The 25,655-nt window shown below is 41.6% G+C and overlaps 1 protein-coding gene and 1 long non-coding RNA gene across 5 annotated transcripts in view; one reads left to right on the forward strand and one right to left on the reverse strand.

Moving 5' to 3' along the window:
• LOC139813875 (uncharacterized) overlaps positions 1 to 25,655 on the reverse strand; it is a 57,351-nt gene that overhangs the window by 25,308 nt on the left and 6,388 nt on the right. The window lies entirely within an intron of this gene.
• Net (atonal bHLH transcription factor 8-like protein net) lies at positions 1,123 to 19,446 on the forward strand. 4 transcript variants are annotated; one of them, XM_071772607.1, is made up of 2 exons: positions 1,123 to 1,697; positions 16,713 to 19,446. In XM_071772607.1, the coding sequence occupies exons 1-2, from the start codon at positions 1,676 to 1,678 to the stop codon at positions 17,894 to 17,896; spliced, it is 1,206 nt and encodes a 401-aa protein (XP_071628708.1). In that variant the 5' UTR covers positions 1,123 to 1,675; the 3' UTR covers positions 17,897 to 19,446. The 4 variants fall into 4 exon arrangements, with proteins under 4 accessions (XP_071628708.1, XP_071628696.1, XP_071628723.1 ...); XM_071772595.1 differs by having other exon boundaries at positions 1,135 to 1,727; XM_071772622.1 differs by lacking the exon at positions 1,123 to 1,697 and adding an exon at positions 14,400 to 14,526.

Genomic DNA, 25,655 nt, shown 5'->3' on the forward strand with positions numbered 1-25,655 from the left:
GAGCGTTGCACCGGGTCTGCGTCCGGCGAACACGTGATAGCCGTGGATAGCGGAGGACACTGCGAAAGGGAGCGGAAAGGGCGAGGATGGTCGGAAACGAGGGGGCGGTAAAAGAACCAAAAATTCGGAGGTCGAATCTCCGGGAGATCAACGGCGGTAAACGGCCTCCGTCTCGAGACTCGGGGAAAGACTCCTGCGGTGGTCAGTGAGTCCCATAAACTCGCGATTCTTGGCCGCCCGCGGCATCTACTCCGCACACGCACATTACACATGCAAACCGCACACTCGCAGCACGTTCGAGAGCGCTACCACTGGTGGGTGGGCAGAGCGGCTATAAGGCACGACGAAAGAGAGATGAATGTAGAGAGGAGAGACCCGTAGGGTCAGCGCAGGGGAGACTTGGAGGAAAGAGGACGAGGCGAGGGAACAGGCGCAGGGAGAGAAAGAGATAGAAAGAACCAAGCGAGTGGTACAGAGAAACTGTGAGCTAAACTCTCAGCCTGCTGGCGCCGCTCAGTCGGCCCCCGCTAACTCCCGCCGCCAACAATGCGTGCACTTCTCCCCCTCCCCCTCGTCCCCTGTGGCCATCGCCACCACCGACGCCAACGCGCTGCGTCGTCTAACATCTCGGTGGTTACTAATACCAGCGGACGGCGACATCGCACCACAATCAACGGCGCCAACATCGGACACCAGTGTCGCATCGAGAATCATTGATCACGAATCAATAGGAATCATTTAGAATCGTCAAAACCATTACGTCTTAACGTCATTAGGAATCAAGCATGAGAGACATCAAGCCATTCATTATTGTTATGCTACTGCGTCGGACCCTAACATCCATCGAGATTCAACATAGCGGACCAATATTCTTATTGTTATTGTCATAAGCTGCGACGCGCCTAGCATCACAGTGGAGTGACACATACCACTACTATCACTGGCGCCAACGCCAACGCCGTGCCGCTCTCTGTCACGGGATCTTTTCCGGCGCGATGGAACCCCCACCATCGCGACACTCTCGTATTGCCGCGCGCGTTTCGAGTCGACAAAGCTTGTGGGTGAGAGAGGGAGGCCGTATCCGCGGCGACGTCAGGTCGCCGGTGTTGCTGATATAGTGGTAGTAATACAGGCGGTAGTAGTTCAGTAGTACTACTAGTGTTGCTGGTGCTGATAGCGATGGTGTGACGGTGCGACGATGGTGGTAGTGGTAACGGAGTGGTGGTGGTGGTGGTGGTGATGGTAGCGCGACGACGTCTACTAGTGGCGGTAAAGCTGGTGATGGTGGTGGTGGTGGAATGGAGCGCGGACCAGTCGAGCCTCCCTCGCACACGTAAGAGCATGAAACGGAGTCGAGAGTACACGAGGCGAGCCAGTTCGCTGTCGACTGCGTTCGGAACAGGACGTCTGTCGTTCCGTGTCGAGTTTATCGCCTGAACGCAGACTCGCGAGGGAACTGCTTCTGAACATCCCATTCGTTCGGTAAACGGAGTTTATTTTTTTTTGCTGGGATTACCAGGACCCAGCCAGAGTTTTGTTTTATACGTGCCGAGATTTTATGGATCTGTATCACTCGAGGGGAAAAAGGAAAAAAGTGTATATATTTGTGCGTGAGGGTGCATGAATCGAGGAAGGAAGTAAACCCGGTAAAGTGCCGGTGATCCATGAGAGGAAAATGACCGACCACGTGGTGGAAAGTACGTTCGAGCTTTCAGCTTTCATGAAAGGTGAATTTTAGCCCGTAGTCCGTAGCGCGCGCTCCACGGACTTAAACAGAGGGATGACACGAGACCAAAGCGAACGTGATCACTTTAGATTGCTGATGACTTTAATCTCGGTTTAACTTACTTTTTTATCCTCTTCCAATTCCGATAATTAGAAAGAGATTTAAAAAAAAATAAGTTAAATCGAGATTAAAGTTAATCTACATTGGTAGAAATGTACACGAGTATTCCATCTCCAGTTTAATCTAAGTTTGTTTCCCATTCCTTCAACATGCTGAAGTTGATACAGAATTAGTTGACGTAATCAAGCTGTAACGAATGGAAAATTCGAACAAATAATTGACACTAATAGTCACTATTTACCGCAAACTGTGAATAGCAGGTCTAAAAACAGAACAATGTTCTACATCTGAAGTACATTAACCCACTTCAGCCTGTGATAATTATGATAGATAATTTTCCCATTTATCTATTCTAGATTTGATGTCTTAAGAGCTTTCGTTTTCGCATATTCTCGTGTCATCGCTCTAAATACTCTAAGCGCTTTCAACTAGAAAATAAGACTCCAAATTGTGAAAAGATAATAATCCCCGCACAATTTAAACTCATTTACATCTCTAACCGGCGTGCGCCAGATTGGTTTCGTCGATCGCCGACTTTAAAATCGACATGTGCCAATTTGACATCTCGATGCGCGATAAAATCCATTAAAGCAGTATTCCGCTGAATAACACCAATATACCTCTAATGCACCGTAAATCATCATGTCGATCGTTCGAATGCGGGCCGATCGATCGGCCTCCCCTTGGTGGGGGGACCGATAATTATCATTATAAGCGGCGCCAACGCCGCGGAATGGAGAGATCGCGACTGGATGAATCAGGAACGGGGGAACGAAAGGGGAATCGCCCTGCAGGGGATGATTGAAATGAACTTGTATACCGATATAAGGATTAGGCGAGTAGATATCCGCGCGTAAATGAAAAGATACGCGGAATAGGATGAGAGAGTACACAAATGCGGGAAGATTGCCCTTATTAGCTGCACTCTCGTTACGCTCTCCCGTCTGCATCCTATTTTTTTCGAAGCAGAGCGGAGCAAATGCGACTTGAATACCAAACATCTGATATTCATTCATCTGGGACATTTTTAATATCCCAGTCGAATATCTTGGCTTGGCTCGAATTAAAACAGATTTAGTGTATAGTTTAGTGGCGATTCTAACAAAACGTTACGAATTTGATTGAAACAATTTAAAGATTCAAATTATTAAATCTATGATAATAATATAAGGATGTTTTCTTCTTTTTATATCAAAATACCATCAAAAACGTCGACTTTAAATTCACTAACATATTCACAACTGAGACTAGACTATTGCTGTTTACGTTAGATGCCGGTGATATCAGATGCCGGATAATAGTCCCAGCATTTTTACTGGACGCCGAAGGTACATAGTATCGCGATCTCGATCGAGAGAGAGAGAGAGAGAATAGAAACGAGAATGCGAGGCAGAAGGCGGCGGCGACGGTGACGGCGACGGCGGCTGTGGCTGCGACGGCGCCAGCGTGGGTCGCCACATACACGCACTGCTACAGAGATACGATCCCGGGTAACAGACGACCCCCTTTGACCGAGCTTGAAATCGGTGCTGAGCATCTATGCGTAAACAACGATGCTCGGAACAGCAGAATCAGCGCGATGCGCCGATTTAAGCTAACGCCAGCGGAAGACCGAAACCTGATGATTTGTATGCTGTATGTGTGTGTATATGTATAAATGTTAGATATATGCGTCTCGATCTAACAATCGGCATGAGATGTCACACGAGAATAGAGTACATTTTGTCGTCTGAATCTATTGATGAAACGGTTGAAAATGATTACGTATGAAGTGGTCAATGAGACATTTATCTATAATATTTGATATCAAAACGTCATTTTATAGATGTTTCTCAGAAACCGATAACGCAGAAGTATGCAGTCGTTGAAATACTAAACCTTCGAGTGATAACAGTTAGGAGTAAAAACAGGATTCTATCTAACCATGACAAGCATATATCTTTGTAATCGAATCCTAGAGCAACAACTCGTTAAACGTAACAGTTTTCATGTAATACTTGTAGGATTAATTTAATTGCACAGAATTCAGTTATATTGCTAGTTATATATTGCTCGCTATTTTACTAATTTTCTTAATTTATTGCCGCTCGCATTATATCAAACTTATTATTAATATCTTCGTGATAGAGAAGATTAGGTATTATTTATTCCTGCAATATGAGAATATTATTATATCAAAATTACAACAACAATATTATTAGGATTTTTTTTAGCAAAGGATTTAATATAAGCACATATGTGTGAAGAATTAGTATTGCTTTTTAGTTTCTTGTTTTGCTGTTTATCGTGATGGACGAATTTTCGCAGTATTATAGAAGAAATAATAATGTTCAATCGTGTCTTACTTTCCACTCTTCGCAAATCGAAAAAAAAACAGATCGAAAAATCGTGTCAATAAACTGTTACACCGTTGATCAATGCGATTAATCGTACGTATGTTAATCTCAATGCTCGTCACTTAATTGTGACGTGCTCAAATCCAATATTTATCAGCGGTGTTAAGAGGTTACATATGTATACGTTTGACACGTTGGCCTTAAAACTAGGTCGAACTTAACGAATTTTTATTGTAGGTAAAATTATGTTTTATTAAAAAATAAAAATACATGTTTTGTAGGGTACTCTTTTGAGAATATCTCTCAAAAATTAAAAACTATCAAAAATTGAGGCAGCTATTTTCCTGAAACAATGTTTTAAAAATCGGTACCAGAAATATCTCGGAGACTAATAAATTGATTTGCATGAAAATTTTTCAATCTATGGCTTAGTTTTTTATAAATAAAAGAAAACCCCAATTTTTGTAATCAAAAATTGCATTTTTCGTTACGAATCACTGCCAAAAAATTCGGAAAATCAATATTTTCAAAATCGGCTATGATAAACATTAGTTTTCTTCATCTGACGGAAAATTTTTGTTTTTTGTTTCACATGAGAGGGGATGGAGGTATCGCAAACACCGTTTTTACAAACACCGGTCGGGAAAATAGCTGTCAGGACCTCAACTTTTGATATTTTTTATTGAAATTTTCAGGAGATATTCTCAAAAAAGACTACTTTATAAGATATGTATTTTCATTTTTTATATATACATATATAATTTTACCACAATAAAAATTCGTTAATTTCGATCTAGTTTTAGGCCTGTCAAACGTGTGTAACCCCTTAAATGCATCGATCGCGATAATGTCGTGCGTGGGCGATTGCGTGAGTCGTAAAAAAATATTAATGAAAGACTAGATTGCGTGCGTGCCGTTCGATGTTTTCTCGCGTAAATCTACGCCCCTGTCGGCATCATCAACGAGACATAAAGTTAATTGAGATAACTGAAGTGCTGTTAGCATAATACCGCGATATTATTCAACGATAAAATTAGTAGTCAGCGTTTTCCGATGATTTCAGCACGCCTGAATGGTTAATACAATAATTAATAAGTGGTCGGTACAAATGATAAAGTGTGTCGAGATATTTGTGGATAAATAACACCTATTTAAACACTCTAGATTATTTTATTATCTCACTTAATTTACTTCTGTTTTTTTTTTTTATTTACTTGAGTTTAATTTATTTTTTATGTCTTCGTTAATTTCCGTTATTTTATTAATCTTTTTTCTACATATTATCTAAAAGTTATCAATAATTATAAAAAATCTGTTACATAGTAGTGGCTCTGATTCTGATTGAAACGTTATTACTAACTTCACAACCAATGCCGTTTATTACAGACAGTATAGCTTCGTAAATACCATATTTATTGATCTTGGAGCAATCATCAATCTTATCGTGGAGAAACATCACAGCTTCATTCCGCTATCATAATCGGCCGACACGAAAGCGTGCAGAAAACAAGCATTTTAATTAGATCGTGTCTGCCCTCCACGCGATAACTATAATCGAGATAGTACCTATCGCCTGTTACTACTTAAGTTGCTACGCGCTCATTTACATATCTCATCTCCTCGACCGACTACTTTTACTCTCAAACCTGCCGCCGGCATCGGCAGCAAGTGGCGTTACGCCTGATTTCGACTGCAGTGAGTCGCAACGAAGAAATGACTTCTCGTAAGTTTCACGGGGTTAAAATTATAAGAGAGAAGGAGACAGAAAAAAGAGAGAGAGAGCACCATCATTCGTTTATCACTGCATGCATATTCTTACGCGCAAATGGGCGCACTTTTATGCGCTTCATTCTCATATTCGCGATGTCATTGCGACGTATTTGCCTTTCGCGTGATATCCGTCGACTTTGGCCGAAAGTAAATATGTTTATGTATTAAAACAAGAAAATACGTTTATATTATTAACACAGAACATTATACCAGCGCGCAGTGCTACCGTATGCATATAATAATTAAAGGTCGACACTGCAGGCAAGTACAATAGCATGGAAATTTTACAGAGTGTCCGTGATACACTCGGCACATTTCACTGTTAGATATCTGAAAAGTTTCGACCCGATCTTTCTCTTGGCAAATATTCGATTGAACGTCATTTTTTCGCCACTTCGTAATTTTCAACGCTGGACAATTTAACGGCTACTTAATTAAAATTCTCAAATTAAAATTCTATTAAAAACAAACACGTCGTACATACGCGGCACAATATTATTACAGTTAAATAGCATTGTACGAGATGTCTATAGATCGGTCAACACTCCGTTCCGACACTTCGTAGACGCCTCGGGCAACGGCACAATACTCAATACAAATTTCGCTTGGGGTTTATTGCGCCGGCTTTGACCTCGCCTCGAGAGTGTAATCGATACCCTATTGAGTCCCGTCACAAATACAAAGGATGTCATCGCCACCCACTTATGCATTACGGGTCCCGCACCTGCTACCTGCTACCTGCGGTGCCACTAACTTCGATAATAGCTATCCTCCGCGAAAAAAAGGAAGAGCCTCTTGACCTTCGTCCTGTTATAAAAACAAGATCGTATCTGAAGAGATCTTCAATTTCCGCATAAATTTACATAACGCGCGATTAGTAAAGACCGAAGGCGTAATTTTGACTTACAAGCGTCAACAAAATTGGTTTACTATTTCCCAAGGAACTTATCTTAAAAAATGACGTACATACGTGTGTAATAATTTCGAAACCATCCAACGTATATTATATACATATAATCGATGATGTACGATGAGAGCATTGCGATGCACGCGACAGCGAGCCACTTGTTCTCGATTGTACGATTGGATTGACGTGATTAAAATAAGCGGTCCTCGGTATCCGGATCTCACCCGCGCCAGAAATAATCGGCGACGGGAATTCCTCACCGTAGATAAAAAGAGATAATATAATCTGTCGAGAAAGATGCTATAATAAAAAAAAAAAAATAAAAAAAAACGATCGTCCTCGAACCCTTTTTGCACAGAGCTTACAAATCGCCACTGATACAAAATTTACGCGATATCACGTTTGCGCATTCGTTCGTATATTATAACTCACGATTTTCTGTTAGTTTAAACACAGATGAGTAAATACGAACGATTTCGCGCGAGTCGGCGGCGTGGCACGTGGTCGGTTTTACACGTGTTTATTACACGGATTGATATGCACCGCAGCACACGCGTAAAATGAGAAAAACAAACATTCGATAGGTAAATTCATCAATAAAATTTTTACCTATTTTTAGGAGCTGTACCTCCTAAAAATATCAAAAATATATATATACATATTTTAACAACGAGCAGATTACAAATTCGGAGAAAAATATAACGGTGATTTTTTTCAAGATAAAGTAGTATCTCTTTTTAAATGTTTGCGAATTGCGTTAATTAAAATTAAATTAAATTTTGGAAGGAAAAACAAATCTTTACAGATATAAATAAATAATAACGTCTTTATTTAATTTCAATTTATAGTCGAGCCCTCGGTCGAGCCTGAATTATTTTTACTATAATATTGAATATTAAAAATTTTTGAAAGTTGTTTATTAAGAGAATATTAATTTTAAATAGTTTGAACTTTCTTTTCTTATTTGAATTTAAAAATATTATCAACCTGAAAATACGCATTTGGAGGATAATTTACAAACTTTTAATGAGTTAAGTATGAATATAAGAAGTTAAGTATGAACATGAACCAGTAAATATTTGCTACAAATCAGCGATATGATAAGAGACTTGAAAGTTATTTTGAAATGTACGGAACACACGTAAGGCCGACACGGAATGACATCAGAAAAATTCATTCAGATTGGATAACTTGGAAGGTACAGCTAAACTCACAACGATTTCTTGGAATTCATTATTCTTTTCTTATTAAGATATCTTCTTTCATTTTTAGAAATCTGATATAAATCTTACTAATTAAATATATAATTATCTCACTGTATGGCTAAGGATTTATTTTGTAAATCAAGTCCCTTCCTGGCAATTGTAAACTGAAGTAATAAATTCTATTCTGTATAATTATTTCACATCACTGCACTGGTCTCTTATTTTATAAATTTTATAATTACATTATTATCAAAATTATTAACGGTTAAAACTAAAGTATGCGGAAAACACGATACTACTCGAAGGTTCGATATCGGTGCGAGTTAAGCATGCTGGCAAAGGCCAAGACATAAGGTCAATAAGAAAGAAAGAGAGAAAGAGAAAGGAAGAGAATTCTCGTATCACATGTCTCCGATCGATATCTTCATTTGATGTTATTAATGCCCGTGCACTTTCTCTAATGACGCCTTATGAATCATGATCAATATTTTATTGTAAAAAAAGAACTAAAGTATAACAATAAAAGTAAATGTTACTTAATTAAAAAAAAAACATGTATATAATAAATATATACATATATAAATATATAAAATAAATAAATGTATTATTTAATATGAATTAGATATTTGTATGAATTCTAAATAATTGTATGATTTTCGTGGATTTTTTAAACTTATTTTTTCTATATAAATAAATTATACATATAATATTGTCTAATTTATATTTCTTGTAAAAAGGAAAATTTCAGAATTCATTGAACCAGTGAAATTGGGGGTCACGAATTCTATTTCTATTCTCTTCCATCACAATTATGCCAAATGCAATTAAATTAAAAATTAATACTTCGATGCTGCATCGTTTATGCAAACGAGCTGTCGGAATAAATCATTTTTTTTTTAAGGAAGAAAAGAAAAGAAAAGAGAAAGCATGAGCGAGAAAACAATTTGACTCCTAGATCACGCACGAGAAAATATTGGCAAAAAACAAATTACACTTTCAGCACGTACCGGCATTGTGTTTACGCGAAACCGCCCAATGCCAATCGACCAGAACGCGATAGAACGGACATATAACCGCGCAATACGAAAAAGCGGCGGAAGAGGTGAAAAAGTAGAAAACAGAACGAGCGTGAAGAAATGGAACAGACACACGAGCGTTCTCGCGATCGGGCCGGTCGGTCGCGCAAATGACCAGCCCGGTACATCGAGTCACGCTCGCTCTCACGACCATCTGGCTAGCGCCATTGCCTCTCTCTCTCTCTCTCTCTCTCTCTCTCTCTCTCTCTCCTCCTCTCTGCTGTCAGTCTGCTTCTCTTCTAGGCAATCTCCTCCGATTCCCGTCCCCAAGACGACACTGAATGCGCACGTTCGCATCTGGCTTTCTCTTATCATTCACGAGAGAGAATACTCGGATGTCGTGAGAGACATAAGAATAATTTCACGACGAGTTATAGATCGTTTCGCGGCGAATTAAGTTTCCTTTGGTAGCAGATTCTATATACGAACAAGTTCACCGAGCGAAATTTTTCCATTTTACGTAACAACACGGTAGTCCGTAATGCAATAAATAATTGGCTAACGATCGCGAAGGTCAATCGCGTCGGATACGAAAAAACGCGGTGGCAGCGACAGTTTTGCTGCGGCAGCGAAATTCCATCTCTCATGGACAGACGTGCTCCGATCAAAACCGCGAAAGTATTGATGCTGTCTCGTTATCCGGATCGAACCGAATCGAGCACGACGAACGAGCCGCGGGTCGATTTGTTTACGTCGGACGAAGAAACTGCGCGACTGGTAACCCTTGCCTCAGTTCGGAAACAGCCGCTCTTGCGCGGTGTATTGGCGCAACGCGATAAATGCCGCTCCTCGCGAGGATCGGGACAGGAAACGGCGCATCCACACACGGCGGCGGAGTCGCGTCGCGTCGGCGAGATTTATCGGCGAGACTTGTTTTTTTTATTTCCTCCTCCCTTCCCTTTTCTTCTCTCTTCCGCGCGCTCTCTGGCTTCGCCGCTCGCTTCGCGGAAAGCCTCCGGCGGAAATGCGACGCGCCGCCACACGAGAGTGGAATATAATAGCGCCAGAGCGAGGGATAGCTCTCCCGTCGTTGCGCAGTCTTCGCGCACAATTTCCCTTTTGAACATTACCGAAATCCGTTTGCATCTGGCTTACAACTAATTCGAAGAAGCACGACGATTAGGCAAGTTAATCAAAAATAATTGTTTATAAATGGATATTTTGATTTATCGTTAAATTGTCTTGCTTTTGGAAAAATCCTCGTTTCAACTGGGCTATCCTCAAAGAAATATTTCATTATAATTTTTGTGATATTCCATTTCAAACAGATAATTGTAAGTAAAAAAAGAAAGTAATCTTTTGAAATAGTCAATTACATGGAAGCATCGTTGACAGTCCAAGTTTTGACGGTCCAAACTCCGCAACGTCACACGTATTGATAAAAATATATTTTAATATTTTTCTCTGAATGACATGCAAGTAAATCTTATTCTGCTAATTAAAAGATAATTTGTTTCGTTTTCTTGTTAATATAATGCATGTATTATTCTCTGTTTCATTTAAAAAAAAACAAACATGCATTATATTAATACTAAATTTTACTCACATTTTGATCAATCACACATCTTATTTTAATTTTAATCCAAGCCCCCACAGTTATGTCTTTTACAGCATATGCCCTGACGCCGGTTATTTTTGCAAGCGCGACGAATAGCGTGAGCAATGCACGGCGTGCCGTCCCCCCCTCGCCCCAAGAAAAAGAAAGAATAATCAGACGCTTAATTCGGTCGGCGCGCACACTTTCGCGCCCACGCTCGACATGCCGCGGTCTTAAATCAACGCTCTCAAGCTGTCGCATAATTCTCCCAATAACGCCGCGGCGAAGGCGACGCGCACGGTAAACGCGCCCACGAGCGGCGACTGCGAAACGCATTGACACGCGTCAAAACGGTAATCGCTAACAGAGAACCGCTCGTTAGGCAATCGTTAAGTATCGCGGTATATCGGAGGGAGATCGTTAGGCACACATACGACACGTACCCGTATCGGTCGGCGATCTAAAGTCATCGTCTCGGCGGCGCGGCGCGACGATCGTGCGGACTCTCGTATTACGTCGCCATTACGCCGCGGTAACAGGTGATTATTAGCGGCCCACGGCGGCGCGCGGCGTCTCGCTCGGCGCCGGATGCAATTGGCGTCGCGTAATTACGCGAACTAGTCGACATCACGCGGTTCTGGCGCTTTATAATCCCGCAAAAGGCGGCCGGCGCTTGACGGACAAGCGTCCGGCGATACAAGCAGCGCGCGATGACGGAAAACCACTAGGCGAATGATCTACGATCGAGAGCAACCTTATTTCCCTTATTTAGCTCGGCTCATTTCATTCGCCGGGACCCGTTTATCGATGAAAGACCAGCGGTGTCTCAATTTGATGTCAATATCTCGCGACGCATTCCCTCGAGACGAGCTTTAATGATCATTTCTGGTTTATCAACACGAAACTTAACACAAATATTACACATCCTATGGTAATTTAGAGATAATATCCTCCATGAATACATCATAGAGATAAGATTTCAAGTTTGAAGAAAATACTTAAAATTTTCCTTTGTATTGTGCTTCACGTATTCAAACGGAAATAGACTGATTGTTGACATTAATATTATCGTCGCATTCATTGGTGTTATGAAATGCGCATAGCGAATATTTTAGACGCATCAATCATGCATCCTACGTGCACGTGCTCTTTTTCCCTGTTTTCATCGAATCTCTTTTAATTGAGGCCATAGATCACGCTCGAATCTCTTATCGCTTATCGAATTCTTCTTGCACATTACATTACTGCGCAAAAGAGACTAGGAAGCGCATGATCGCTTCCTAAACAATATCGTTCCAATTCATTATCACCGACAATTTCGAAAGTCGTCGCGTGGACGATTGAATTTCGGCCACGTGCGCAAGAAGCGTCTGCGTACATTTATATTTAGCTACTTCAGTTCTATAGAAAGCTCCCGAGAGCAGTTGGAAGTTTTCCGACACGTTCCACGTGTTCCCGCCTTCGCCGTCTCTTCAATCTTCCACGTGGGATGCACTCTTAGTGCCTCCCATCTCAATTAAAAAGAGAAAAACAAGTTTTCTGTTTTCTTTTTCTGCTTATGAATGAAATGGAAAGTATCCGGATTTATTTTTATTTAACACGTTTGAAATCTTTAAATATCCTATTCCAAATTTCTGTTGAATTTATCGAATTATTTAATAAATAAACTAATGAAACTTATTAAATAATTGTCCCGGTAAAATTCATATTCTTCGTCGATTAATAAATGCCACGGTAAAAATAATAATACATCTCGAATTAAACTTGTTAAAACACTCATGATTCATTAAATTTCGTCCTCCATAAAAGAATTTGTAATGATTAAGGAATAATTTGGACATCAGAACCGAGGCAATGACACGGTCGTACATAACAATGATTTCGATAGGGCAAACACAGCTGTGTGGCAGACGCAACATCAAATAAGAAGAATTTTTTCCACGAAGAGGATGCTTCTACGAAGCGTCACGTATAGAAGATGCGCACCCGGCGCGACGGAAGACCCGGCGGAAGGTCGGCGTTACAAGCCGTTACGTTCTCCGGCGCGAGAGTTTGCACAGATGTGCCCGGCGTGTTTGAACAAATGCGAACGAGACGGCGGAGGTACATACGTCCCCCGAGACATTTCGCGAGCGCCTGTCGCGAAATGGCACGAGCGCGGACTCCAAGTGCGCGCGTCCGCAGACAGATCTCGATCGCCCTCTAAACTGACGACGGTCCCCAGCGGGATATCGTTATTCAATTAGCCGTCTAGAAACTGCAGAGAGAGAGATTGAGATCCTTTCTAGGTCAAAATTGCTCCACGTGGATCGTAATCGCGTCCGAACCTCGGGCGGTCTAATTTTGTATTTTGCGAGGAAAAGAACGGCACGTGTGTCCCCTTTATTCGGTCGTTTTATCCGGTTATAACTTAAACTGCGAATATTCTCCTGTTTTTTTTTTTTTTTTGCGGAAAATTTTGGGGGGAAGATACATCCTGTTTGAGATGACACAAATTGAGATGACACAATCAGTAGCACGCAGCGAGTCGTGAACGCGCGACCTCCTTCGTCGACTTGGTTTTTTTTCGTCCGATATTTATGAATCGGCCGATGATCGAGCATGTGTCTCGGCCGGCGCCTACTGATGACCCCAAATGACCTAAACTCTTCCCGGCACCGTCGCGATAATTTCCTTTCCACGCGCTCGCGACCTTTCGTTTTTAACGCGTGTGATAAGATTATGAGGCGATGAAAGTTTTTCTATGTAGAGATGCATAAATTTAGCAGATTGTCGTTACTTTTGGTATCGGTACCACGCACGCAATATCGTCTTTAAAAATACTTATGCTTTTCACTTTGTCCGCATTGTTTAAAGTAATTAAAGAAAAACTGATAACCAATTGTGTGGAGATCGATATTTAGGCGCGTATTCTCAGTTCATTTTTATCATAAATGCGCACATTTAGCATATAGTTTACGTTACATATACTATGGAACCTCAGAAATAAATGGCGCGCAATTATCGATGAAAGTTAACTGATGGGCCTTAGTCAATATCGAAAATGCAGCATTATGGGTACTTATAATATCGATGCATCGGTAATAAGCCAAGTAAGCACTACAAGGAAGAGATTTCTTCGTTCGTTAAACAATAATAATAATCGTCGCCAATGGCGGTGGCAGATGGCCGCTATCGAGAGTGCGGCCTTGTTATCGGTACGATAACGCTTCTAAACTAATACGCGCGACGAGCAGAGATGCCAGGTGGCCAGTTAACGTTATCTCACTTGCGCGAGAGCAGCTCCGCCTCACTTGTTCGCGCTTTCCCGTTCTATTATAATTCGCCCTGCTTTTCGATCCAATTTGTTCGGCGACGAAAAGAGGAGCGGCGGCATTGAACAAACTGTGGGATCTCGTTCCAATTAATCCAACTTTAACCCATGACTTATCGCGTCGCGAGAAGTCAACGCCGTTGGTCGCGCTCGAGCCGAAACGGCGCGGCGGCGGACAGGGAATCTATGTTTAGCTCCAATCGGCGGGCACTTACCGCGCTCGGAGGAATTCCGGCGAGGAGCCCTTCGGTTGGACGACTTCCAAGATACGCGGTATCTACGAGAGATTTTCGGGAAAGCGTCCGCGCCGAGGTCAGCGTGATCGCCAACCAGAAAGGAAAGACGATCCAGTTGCAATCCCGTCGCGATCGCGATGACTCCTCTCCTCACGGAAAGGCAATAAAAGGAGAGCAACGAACAGACGAGGTTGGCGCCAGCGCCATGTGGCGGCCGTGCTCTGCTCTTCCCGGCTTGTTTCTCTCGAGAGGAGAGGACACGAGAAAAAGGAAGAGTATAGAGCGGCGGAGAGGAGAAGGGTGAGAAATGGCGTTTATTAATACCGCAGCATCGAAATCCAGCCAGTTTACGCCATTTGTCCCTTAGATTTCTAATCGGAGAACCGAGGGACTTACTAGCGTATTTTCCAATTATATCTTATTGTTAGACGTTATGAAAATAATTTTTTTCGCACACACATTTTTTATCTTATATTTTCTGTTACAAATTATTCCAATTAAAATTAGAGCGTTACAAAATTGGAGATTTCAAGAAAGACAGCTAGATAAGGACTAAGGACCTTGTGCCAAACGCCGGCTTCGATTTTGAATAAATACTGCAGCGTCAGACGCCTCTTAAGGATGTTGACTGATTCCATTCACAGTAATCGTATTCGGGAGAGGAGACCGATAGTAAGACGGAAAGAGAGAGAGAGTGAATGCGAAAACGAGACAGAGCGAGATGAAAGAATCGCGCCGGCTGTGGCGCCAGCGATCCGCGATCGAGAAGTCCGATGCATCTGCAACACTGCAACACTGCAACGCTTAAGTTGCGCTCGATCAGTCGCTGCGCAGTGAGCGATCATCGGCTCGTATGAATTATTAGCTTCGATCGATGATCGAATGAAACCGACCGTTCGTTTTCGCTACCGAATGCCCGCGCGAGAACTCATCGAATAATTTACTTACGTAATCACACGGGAAGAATGTCAAAAAGTTTGAGATCGCGTATCACGGTATCACTCGCGGAATTTTACGTGTCTCGCGGTCGGGAAATGTGAGAAAGGTCGTGAAATCGCGATCGCCGCTCTGACGCCGGATAAAATTACGCACCGTCGTGTTTGCATACGCATTTGTTACACAAACAAGACAATTACGTCATTCGGTTTGATAACTCGCGCGTTGTATACATTTTCGCGATTCTTGACTCGTGCGCGTCGCCTTGCGAAAGCCTATTGCTCCAGCTTTTCCAAGAATCTCTAGATATTGAAAAAAATATATAAATATATATATATGTGTATATATATATACATATCGCGTTGTTATTTCGAGGAAAGCAAGAGAATCTCGGTATCTGTAAAAGCACTAAAATCGTGCGTGCGAAATCATAGAAGTAGTAAGTACGCGGAATCATTTTGGCCCCTTCCGAAATGCATCAGACGCTGAAAACGAGGTGGAACTGTTCGCGCGATGACAAGCGTCTTCGCCGGCGATACTAAAATCAGCGAAATTAGTCTCCGCCTTGGAATCCGAGAGTCGGCTCGGGTCGGCGAAGCGGACGGGAGGAGAGGCGAGCGAAGACGGCGCGAGTATATTATAATCCTCTCTCGCTCGGGTCGGGTCCCTGTGTGCGCGCCAGATGGTACCAGCTGGATGACGCATCAAAGCAGAAAACCTCCCGCGTGTCCGAAGCGCGGTTCCGCCCACGGAATCGCGAGGGAAACACGTGCGCCTCCGCCGCTGCCGCCGTCGCCAGCATCGGCATCCGTTCCGTTGCAAACACAATCTCATAGTGCGAGAATTCGGTAGGATTTCGTAACGCGCCTACATTACCGAGGAACATTATTTACCTACATGTCGTCCGCAAGTGGACACTGCATGGCACCGCGCATTCAATGACGAATTCCTCGAACGGTTTATCTTACATTAAAATCATAACCTGATTGATTTATGCGGTAAACGATGTAATTTGTAACATTTTCTGTATAATAGAGACGAGAGAGAGAGATATAAACCGCAATTTAATAAAAAAATTTCCGTATTATATTATATGTTCCACATTCTAAAAATACCACGGTATAACATATGCACATAACAATCTAAAGAATAATAGAAAAATTTTGATTATATTTTTAGATTCAGTACACGGAAAAAAAAAGAAGTTGCTTCAATTAAACGTCGACGTCACGGGCTGCCACAAGTATATGTAGTTAATTCAATTGGATATTATTGGACCAAATATTTAAATTATTAAAACAATTATATTATTATATTGATGTTTTTTGTTCATTAATATTGATGTTGCATCAATAAATTTTATCTCAATAACACTGATTCTGTTGATACAACATTATTTTTTTCCGTGTATACTTATAAAAAGGAACGAAAGATTAAATTGTGTGGCGTAATTACTTATTTATTTCTATTATATCGTCTACTTATTATATATAATACTTATAGTGCAGGATAGCCATAACTAACGCGTATTTTTCTCTATTTTGTTACAGCCGGTGTCATGGCGGGTTCCGAAAGGGACAGCGGCTCCTGCAGCAGCGTCGACGAGGACAGCAGATCGAGCTTGCATTCACCTACTTCGTCCGAGGATAGTGTCGAGGTGCAGGTGACACCGATCTCGTTGCGAAACAAGCGGAAGCTAGCGGAGCCGCGGAAGATTCAGGAACCAGCGGTCATCGCGACGCCATTGAAGAAGAGACGATTCGATCCGATCTCCTCCTCGGAGATCGTCTCCTCGACTACCGTGAATCAAGAAGAGGCCAGGTCGCTGAACACGCCGAATCCCTTCCGACCGTGGATTCCTGCTTCCTACAAAAACGAATCCAAGACAACCGTGACTTCGACGACGACGTCGACGAGCACGATCTCCAACACGACAACGACGACAACCACGACGACAACGGCATTGTCCAGCGAGAGAAAAGAAGAAGAAAGGAGGAGAGACCAAGACGAGACGACGCAGAGGCTGCACGAATCGTTTAGGAGACTACAACATTCTCCCGGTCATAATCGATCGGCTGTTTCCTCTCGACGAGAGCCTCGTCAGCGATTGTTCGAGTCATTGGCAACGCCAATAGCGGCAACGACGTCTCCGTCGGGAAGCGTGATCTCTCTACCGCACCCTAGGCTGCAGGACGAACCGTTGTCCTTGGTGGTGAGAAACGAGGCGCCCCGAGTGCCGTCGCATCCCGCTGTAAGTGGTTCCTATGAGAAAACGCCGTCGTACATGATGGAACACCTGTTGGCGACTTCGTCCGGTCGTAATCATCAAAATCACCAGGCTCATCAAAGTCAGCGAAGTCACCAGAGTCACCAAGCGGCCTCCGCGTCGAGACACCACCATCAGGGCGGCCAGCAGAGAAATTACAAGAACATGACAAGGGAGAGACGGATAGAGGCGAACGCTCGAGAGAGAACCAGGGTGCATACCATCAGCGCGGCCTTCGACACGTTGAGACGCGCGATACCCGCCTACTCGCATAACCAGAAGCTGTCGAAGCTATCGGTACTGAGGATCGCCTGCAGCTACATCATGACGCTCGTCAAGAGTCTCGGGAAGGACGGCGAGGTGATGGCCACAAAAAGCAACGGCCTGCAAAGCTTGAGTAGCTGCGTGGAGCTGGTCTCCAGGACCATTCAGACGGAGGGCAAGCTCAGAAAGCGGAAAGACGACTAAACGAATCGCGTTTCCACCTGAACAACGGGAACATAATGGAAATAAAGGACAGTGGAGTCTGTAACGGAAACAGAACAGGAGAGATGTTCCGCTCCGCACTGTCAAACGCTTATACACGTCTTCTATTCTCGATGCCATTTGATTCGCGGGGAGGGGAGGACAACCTAGGGTTAAGTAAGCCGTTAACCTAAGCAACTGATCCTCGCCGGTTTCTACGCTACGCGTATTAATTCGTATAGACTATAGAGTATCGACCAGGAATGCATTAAATAGAGTCGCGATGGAAGGATTTTCGAAAAGAATGATGATAAGATAATTTAAATTACGTCTTGTTCGCAGAAAACGTTATAGGATACTTGTCGTTTTACAAAAATTGTATGTTACGCTTTTTGAAATCGTAATAAGCTTTAAATTTTAATGGACACACTATCAGCAGAGAATTTCTCGCGGCGCCCGCAATGGGGATTCGTCTACCTACATACCGATAGCAGTTGCGCAATCAGACAATAAATCTTTAGAAAGATTCTCATACTTAGATTACACTCGATTTACAACAGACACTGCTGCAGTCATTACACCGCGTCACGGACATTAGAGAACGACGAACGTACGTTTACGTAGAATTTGACAATTCATGATAGAAGCTAGTCTCGAAGCTATCTTAACCCTTTCGAAATGATAACGGTAAATTTATTACATCTTATTTGCTAATCCCACAAAATACATCGGTATTTTTATCTTAAAGTAAGATAAAATTATGAAAAATATGATTTTTGTACATTCGTAATATCATTTTATAACAAAAATATAAAATCTATTTCCTTATTTTTTTTAATCCTAGAATCCTACAGAATGATTCTTATGAACAAAATTTATTTTTCATGAACATAATAATTCTGGTAAATTTCTATTTTCGCGACGATAGATTCACAGAGTATTATAATGCACGATGTATTTTTCTGGCGGAATTTTGAATATTCTTCGGTATACGTTGCCGTTTGAAAGGGTTAAATGTGAAGCATGCGAATGCGCCTTAGCTCGACCGAGCGGATTCGTGTGTCGCCTAGAGCGATGATTTTCAAGCGACGATTCATTGAGATGCACTTATTTGAATGAAAGAACAAAAGGAATGATCGGTCGCCTCAAATCTGTTGCACTGGCTTACAAAATGACGATCTAGGAGACATGCGCAAAGACGAAAAAGGACGAATAAAAAAAAGAAAGACAATAATAATGTTGCTTGTGGTATTCTTGATAAAGCGGTGAATGTTGTGCATTAAATTACGAAGCTACAAACGGTATCGTCTTCCTAGAACATATGATAGTCAGGTAATGTGTACTGAACATGTGTAATGAAAGTATCATCGCTATAATTAGACAGGATCTGCCAGGATCGTCTCATTTTTCGGAAAGACTACTACTTTTCAATTTTTGGAAATTTTTGGAAACTCACTATTGATAATCAAAAACAGAATGTAAATGATACAAGTGTAATATGTGGTTTTTTTTTTAGAATTGGTTTTAATATTATTGAATGTTAATATCGGTAATCTTAAAAAAGTGTATTAAATGATTTTTACTGTGGGATATACGTTAAATTGTTAACAAAAGAATAATTGTGCGCAATTTATTAAAAAAATATTCCGTAGCGTTAACGCTATCGCAATAGGAGGACGTTACCTGATACTGAGATAAAGCTAAAAAAGTAGTCGAAGAGGAGTTGATCTGTGCTCAGTCTTTTCGCGCAGTACCGTCGACTGCGTCTCGATTTTTGTAAATAGTGAATGTAATAATGTGTTACGACTAACGATATATGCCGAAGCGAATGTACAGTAATTGAACGCGGTGCGAGAAAGGAACGCATTTGCACGTTGGCCTTATACGCGACGATCCGATGCGATATTCGATGTGTACCTTTCTATGTTATAAGATAAAAAAAACTTCAAACAAAGTTCAAATGAAAGTGAAATTCAACAACGAAAATCGTGTCTTTTTTGTGCAACAGCCTTCCCTATGCTGGCCATTCCACAACCTTTCCCCATTCTTTCCTCTCACGTAAGTTAGTTAATTATATATATTTCCCTGAAATTAATATCATTTCTTATTCGCGAATTTTTCGCTCATCAGAAATAGAGCAAAAATATACGGAAGCTCGTCAATGAGTTTTTAATTTATTCTGAATATTATTGCGTACATTTTTTATTCGTTAACTTAGATTATAGAATTATCAAAAAAATTTATCGCGACCTTCATCGAACAATTCTAATAAAACAATGGAAATTTTAGCACGAAAGTATAAGATATATGAGATAAGACGGCATCCGTATCGTCTCACGAATACAATGTCGAACAAAAATTCGTGGTAAATTCAAGCTCAGCGGACACATTGCTCGGTCAGGCGTACTATACGTGCATAACCAGTTACAGCCAGATTTCGCGAGTTTGCCTAAGCACCCGAGATGGAATATGAAATCGCGACTGTTATCGCGGCGACGGAGGTAAAAGTGGATCTAAAAGCGGTTCATAAAAACGCGTACAAACGCACACGTGGACACGGAATGTATTCAGGTGTAACAACGCTGAACACGTCGTCGGCGTCGGCATGATGACGCGGGGGTGTTCCCCGAGCGAATGCGCACATCTGGCCCACAAAAGATAACGATATCGGCCAACAATCCAATTGTGTTACTTGCCACTGCACGATACATGGGACACGAGTTCGGTACGTATATGTACTCGCGAAACTGCGATAGTTTTGCGCCGCTCTCTGTTTGCGACAATCACAGCATTTTTTAAGTTGCAATACTTCCTTTATCTATTAATCTCAAATATTTTGTTTGTGTCTTTTCGGTTTCCTTTCGGCGCTTTCGTAGAATTTTTGAAAAACTATTAAGAACGGACGGATCTGAATAGAACTCGATGCGTTGCAATAGCACTTAACATTTTGTAGAGATCATGCAAATATATTTTTTATGCAACACGTGCATGGAAAGTGCCCCATTACGCACGCTACGCGTGCGTGATAGACCACTTTCCAGGCACTTGCAACATAAAATAGGGTGTGTAAGCCGTGCGTAAAGATGAAAATTCCCGGGTGCGGTTATCGCACTCGGGAATTTTCATCTTACGCCACTTGTTACACAAATAACTATTAATTGTTGCAAGGAGAGAAATTCGAGATGTTATATAAAGTGCGGAAGAATTTTATCTCCTGCATGTATATAGCTTTTGCGTTATAATTCTTCGATTTTATTTAATTATCCTTTTGTAATTCGATGTGACAGTCGGATTATTAGCGACGGATCGGCGCGAGGCGCGTTCGGGCCGTGTCCGGTTCGGCAGCTGTTTAGCATAAGGGCAAATTGCTTGAAAAAATAATAATTCTCTTGCGCTGCCGTCGCCTCTCGCCCGTCTTTCGCGATCCGCGCCTCCTTCCACCATTATCCGGAGATGCGGCAGGTGGCGATGACGTTCTCGCGCTCGGCCGTTCGGCTACCTGCCTCGAAAACACGAGCGTGCGGTTTTACTCGCCGCGCTACGCCACGGGCGGCCAGCATCACATACGCATGTAACACACGTGTGCATGCTCGCCGTCGGCCGGAATCGCCACGAGTTGCACGTGTAACACAGGCATTAGGGAAGTAATCTGGGGAAGTTGACGCGGGGGCTGCATGGAGCCGCAAGGGCGAGAGGAGGCAGTGTAAGAAAGATGTGTGCGCAACGAGATACGCACGCGGGAGTACAGAACAGAAGAAGCAACCGGGTATGCAAATATTTAAATGATCGTATTATTTGCGCGCACGGATGAATTCGGGCCTCACAAAAGTATTTGCATATTCGTACAACTTCGAAATGAAGCGAGTACTCAGAATATATCGGATTCCGTTCTGTACCTACTCCGCCATTTAAGCATCGAATTAATTGATCCTAATAACGGCTAATAAATTTAAGATTAAATAAAAATTGGATCGCGTTTTATTCTGATTTATCTTTTATTTGTTGTATGGTATCAGTTGTACCCATTGAGTTAGCTGACCCAAACCTAGTAGAAGATTTAATTAATCTGCCCGAAGTAAAAGTGTGCCGCATCAAATCGATTATATGGATATATCAAATAGCGTTTTTCTTAAAGAAAGCAAAAAGGGCAATCGAGCAAGAGCAAACGTTTTTAAAAGGCACGATCCTCGCGTTTGAAAAGCGACGAGTTACAGCAACAATCTTGATTAGTTAATTACAGGGATGCAGTCCCATTACGGATAAAAATAAATACATGGAAAAGGTACATGAAACATGTTCCGTGTAGACCGTACTAGATAACACTTGTCTATAGTGGGAGCGGAAGAGAGGAAATCGATTTAAGCGTTAATCGATTTTGACGCCACCGGAGTCTCACGAGAGGTACTATTTATGACTTCCACTTGACTTTCATGTGCAATTAGAGCATCTCTATGCGCGATTCACGGATGGCAGTTTCGTTGCCTGCAGATGAAGCGAAAGAATGCCGACCGGGCGAGCGAGCAGGTGCTCGAAACACAACATCGCGATACGGGCTCTCTTCTCTTCTCTTTCAATCCTCTCTCACGCTACGAATGTCCCTTATACGTTCGTCGCCCTTCTCGCGAACATATCGTTCTCAAGTATCAAGTATCTTAGACATTTCACGGACGAACAAGATAATTGAGGAAAATCGATACATTGGAACAGTTTAAATATCCTATTTGAGAGAGCGTATGTTATGTTCTTACAAAAAAAAATAGAGTGATATAAAAAATGTCACTCTTGACAAACACAAAAGATGTCGATAATCTTTTGCATGACGCACGGTCATTTCGAATGAAATTTGAGATAAGATTGTTCGCGTTTTCTGACTGGTGTTCAAATATAACTCTCTTTATCTATATGCGTTGCAAAGATTGTGAACAAAGATTCTAAATTTGTAAGGAATTAGAAATAGAAAATTAAGTGGCGGTGACAATCTGCCGTCGTCAACTGCTATCGTCGCTATACGAAAGATAAAGGTCATGACATGCTATTTTGCGGAAGCGTATAGCAACAATGAGAACTGCAAGGCTACATGCGTGCACGCACCGCGAGGCAGATTATTATGCGTTTGCAGCGCAAGGACACGCGATCTGGCTCCACGCCTCTTATTTTCGTGTGAGGGCCCGAAAAGCCCGAACCGAACCGTGGGTACGCACCTGCTAAGAGGCAGGCGCAGGTGCATTTATCCGCCTTCATAAGCATTACTTAATTTTCGACGGTTACACACATAGCGCGAGTATAGTAATTGGCTCAGTGCATACCTGACTTGAAAAGGGATAAAAGGGCGCTCGTCTTGAATGGTTATGTTCAACTTTATGTCACGGGCGTTCCGCCGTTCCCGGTTCCTTTATCGTTCATACATTTTCTTTAATTTGACGTGAAATGACTAAAATACTTAATATTGAAAATCATAAAATGACGAGAGAAAACGTAATAGCTAATAATAATTGCCGGTCCTGTTATAAAAGAAAAAGAAGAGACACATCCTGGACGATCGTGCTTGCCTTGATCATAAATGTTCCACTCCTCTCTTTCTTCTTTTTTCCCCCTCTTTCTCTCTCGTTACACAATTAGTATATTAATAACATTAGTTTTAATTAAAATATATAATTTTTAATATTACATTGTAGACATATATTTCATATTTCTTAATGGGTGTTGGTGTGTGCATTGTGTTTTGTGTTAAATAATTTATTTAATTAGGAAAGAACACAAAAGTGTGTGTGAAAAATAATTTCGTTACAAAAGAATTAAAGAGGATACTGTTTGCATTCCTAATACGATTCGACTAAAAGTAGCCTTCGCAAGCTTTTTAATGTTCGCTCGATACGCTCATATATCGGCTAGATCAATTTCAACGTTTCGTTAACAAAGATTGCTCTATCATTTTGAAACAGAACACATTGCAGAGTTTGAGCACTTGGTTACTGGCGCATTAGCGATTCTTGCACTGGCACATTTTGATCATTTTTATCATATTTCGCCGCAAATGCAATAGTGTTCATTACTTAAACAATTTTTAAACATGTGGAATTATTTTAGAGAACACGAACGAGAACAAAGATGAATTTTTGATAACATTATTGACAATACGATCCGTGTATAATAATCTGAGTAACAGTTTAGAGATTTTCAATCTAATTTTGGATTGCAAATTTACTTTCACAAATTTTAAGATAAGTTTTAAAGAAAGTTTGTTATTATTCTCCGCTTAATTTTTATATCGTGTAATATACACACGTGACGCATACATGTATATTGTACGTACATCTTCATTATATATATATAAAACTCGCAAGACATCGAATATTTTCGTTTATTCTTTACCGAGTATTATTATTTTAAATTTTCTTTCGAGATTTGTATCGTGACAGAGTCACATACAGGGTCTTTTTCATGATTCGACTTAGGAATTCGACTTAAAGCTGTTTTAAACGGCGGATTGACCGGCACGAAGCGCCCATCGCGCCGAGAGAAATCGCGAAGAAGAGCGCCGAGGAGGAACCGAGAGAACGAGGGACTTAGGTGCAACAGCGGCTATAAAGCAAGATTAATGAGGCGAAGTGCGCTCTGGTAGGAAGCTGTCATGGTCCTGGCGCCAGCTGACCAGACGACTCGCACAACCAGCCACGGTATCGACCACACATACACCTACATGTATTGCACCCACACACACGCATACGAAATACATGCATCCGCGAGCTATGATCCAAATCCTCCTCTTTCTCCTCATCATGACGACAAACTCGCTCGTTTTGCGTCCTCCAGAAAATAGATCTCGTCAACGTAATCTAACAACAATTAATGATCCGGCGGATCCGGCGTAACGACAAAAATATCTAAAAATTAGAAGAAGATACGATAAAAGAGCGGAGAAGAAGTATAATAACAAGTGATTAATGTGAATTTCTTATGTGTATTTAGACGAAAATTGAAGAACTTAAAACATATAAATAGGTACTTTTGCCATGTGGTTCCTGCTTTTTTTTCTTTAGAATTGAGGGATGTTGAAGTTTCACTGATTGTAAACAAGCAATTATGAACCTAGAGTTTTATTAGGAAGGCCCTAGGTAAAATATACAGAAAATTTCTTAATCACTATTAAGTTTAATACACTAGTTTGTACTCATAAGGAATAAATCTGTCTTCTGTTTTCCGTTATACAAGAAACGTGCCTCGTAATTTCTTACGAGGCCCGAATCTATTCCTAACGAGGAATATTAACAACATTCGGAATTTTAACAAGTCTATGTATCAAAATCATACTTGTCCCTTATTTATCATAATAAGAAAATTATTGATTACTACTGGACGGGATGATTACAACAGGAGATAATAATAGGTGATTATTATCATCTGTCATTATATCACTCGTTAACTCTTAAAACCGTTAATTAAAATTAATCTCCCACATAAATGATAAGATTCAATTCATATGAAACCTGCTATCAATTAATTCATGCCTCCCCATTGATAACTTCTTAACCCATATGCGATAATTTTTTCAGGCGAGGGACTGATTGATCTCTTTATCGGCGACGATCGTGACATTCAAGAACGCGGGGATATCTTTCAGGGCTGTGGGCAAAGAAAACGCGGCAGTCTGCGGTCTGCGTGCGTGTGTGTGTTTACGTGTTCTCGACGCGGCCTTCCGCATCTTCTTCCCAGGCTGCCATCGATGATCGGACCGACTATCTCGTGATGGTCGGCGTCGAGA

The sequence above is a fragment of the Temnothorax longispinosus genome, chromosome 1 (genome assembly GCF_030848805.1).
Source record: "Temnothorax longispinosus isolate EJ_2023e chromosome 1, Tlon_JGU_v1, whole genome shotgun sequence".
In the NCBI taxonomy this organism is placed as follows: Eukaryota; Metazoa; Arthropoda; class Insecta; order Hymenoptera; family Formicidae; genus Temnothorax; species Temnothorax longispinosus.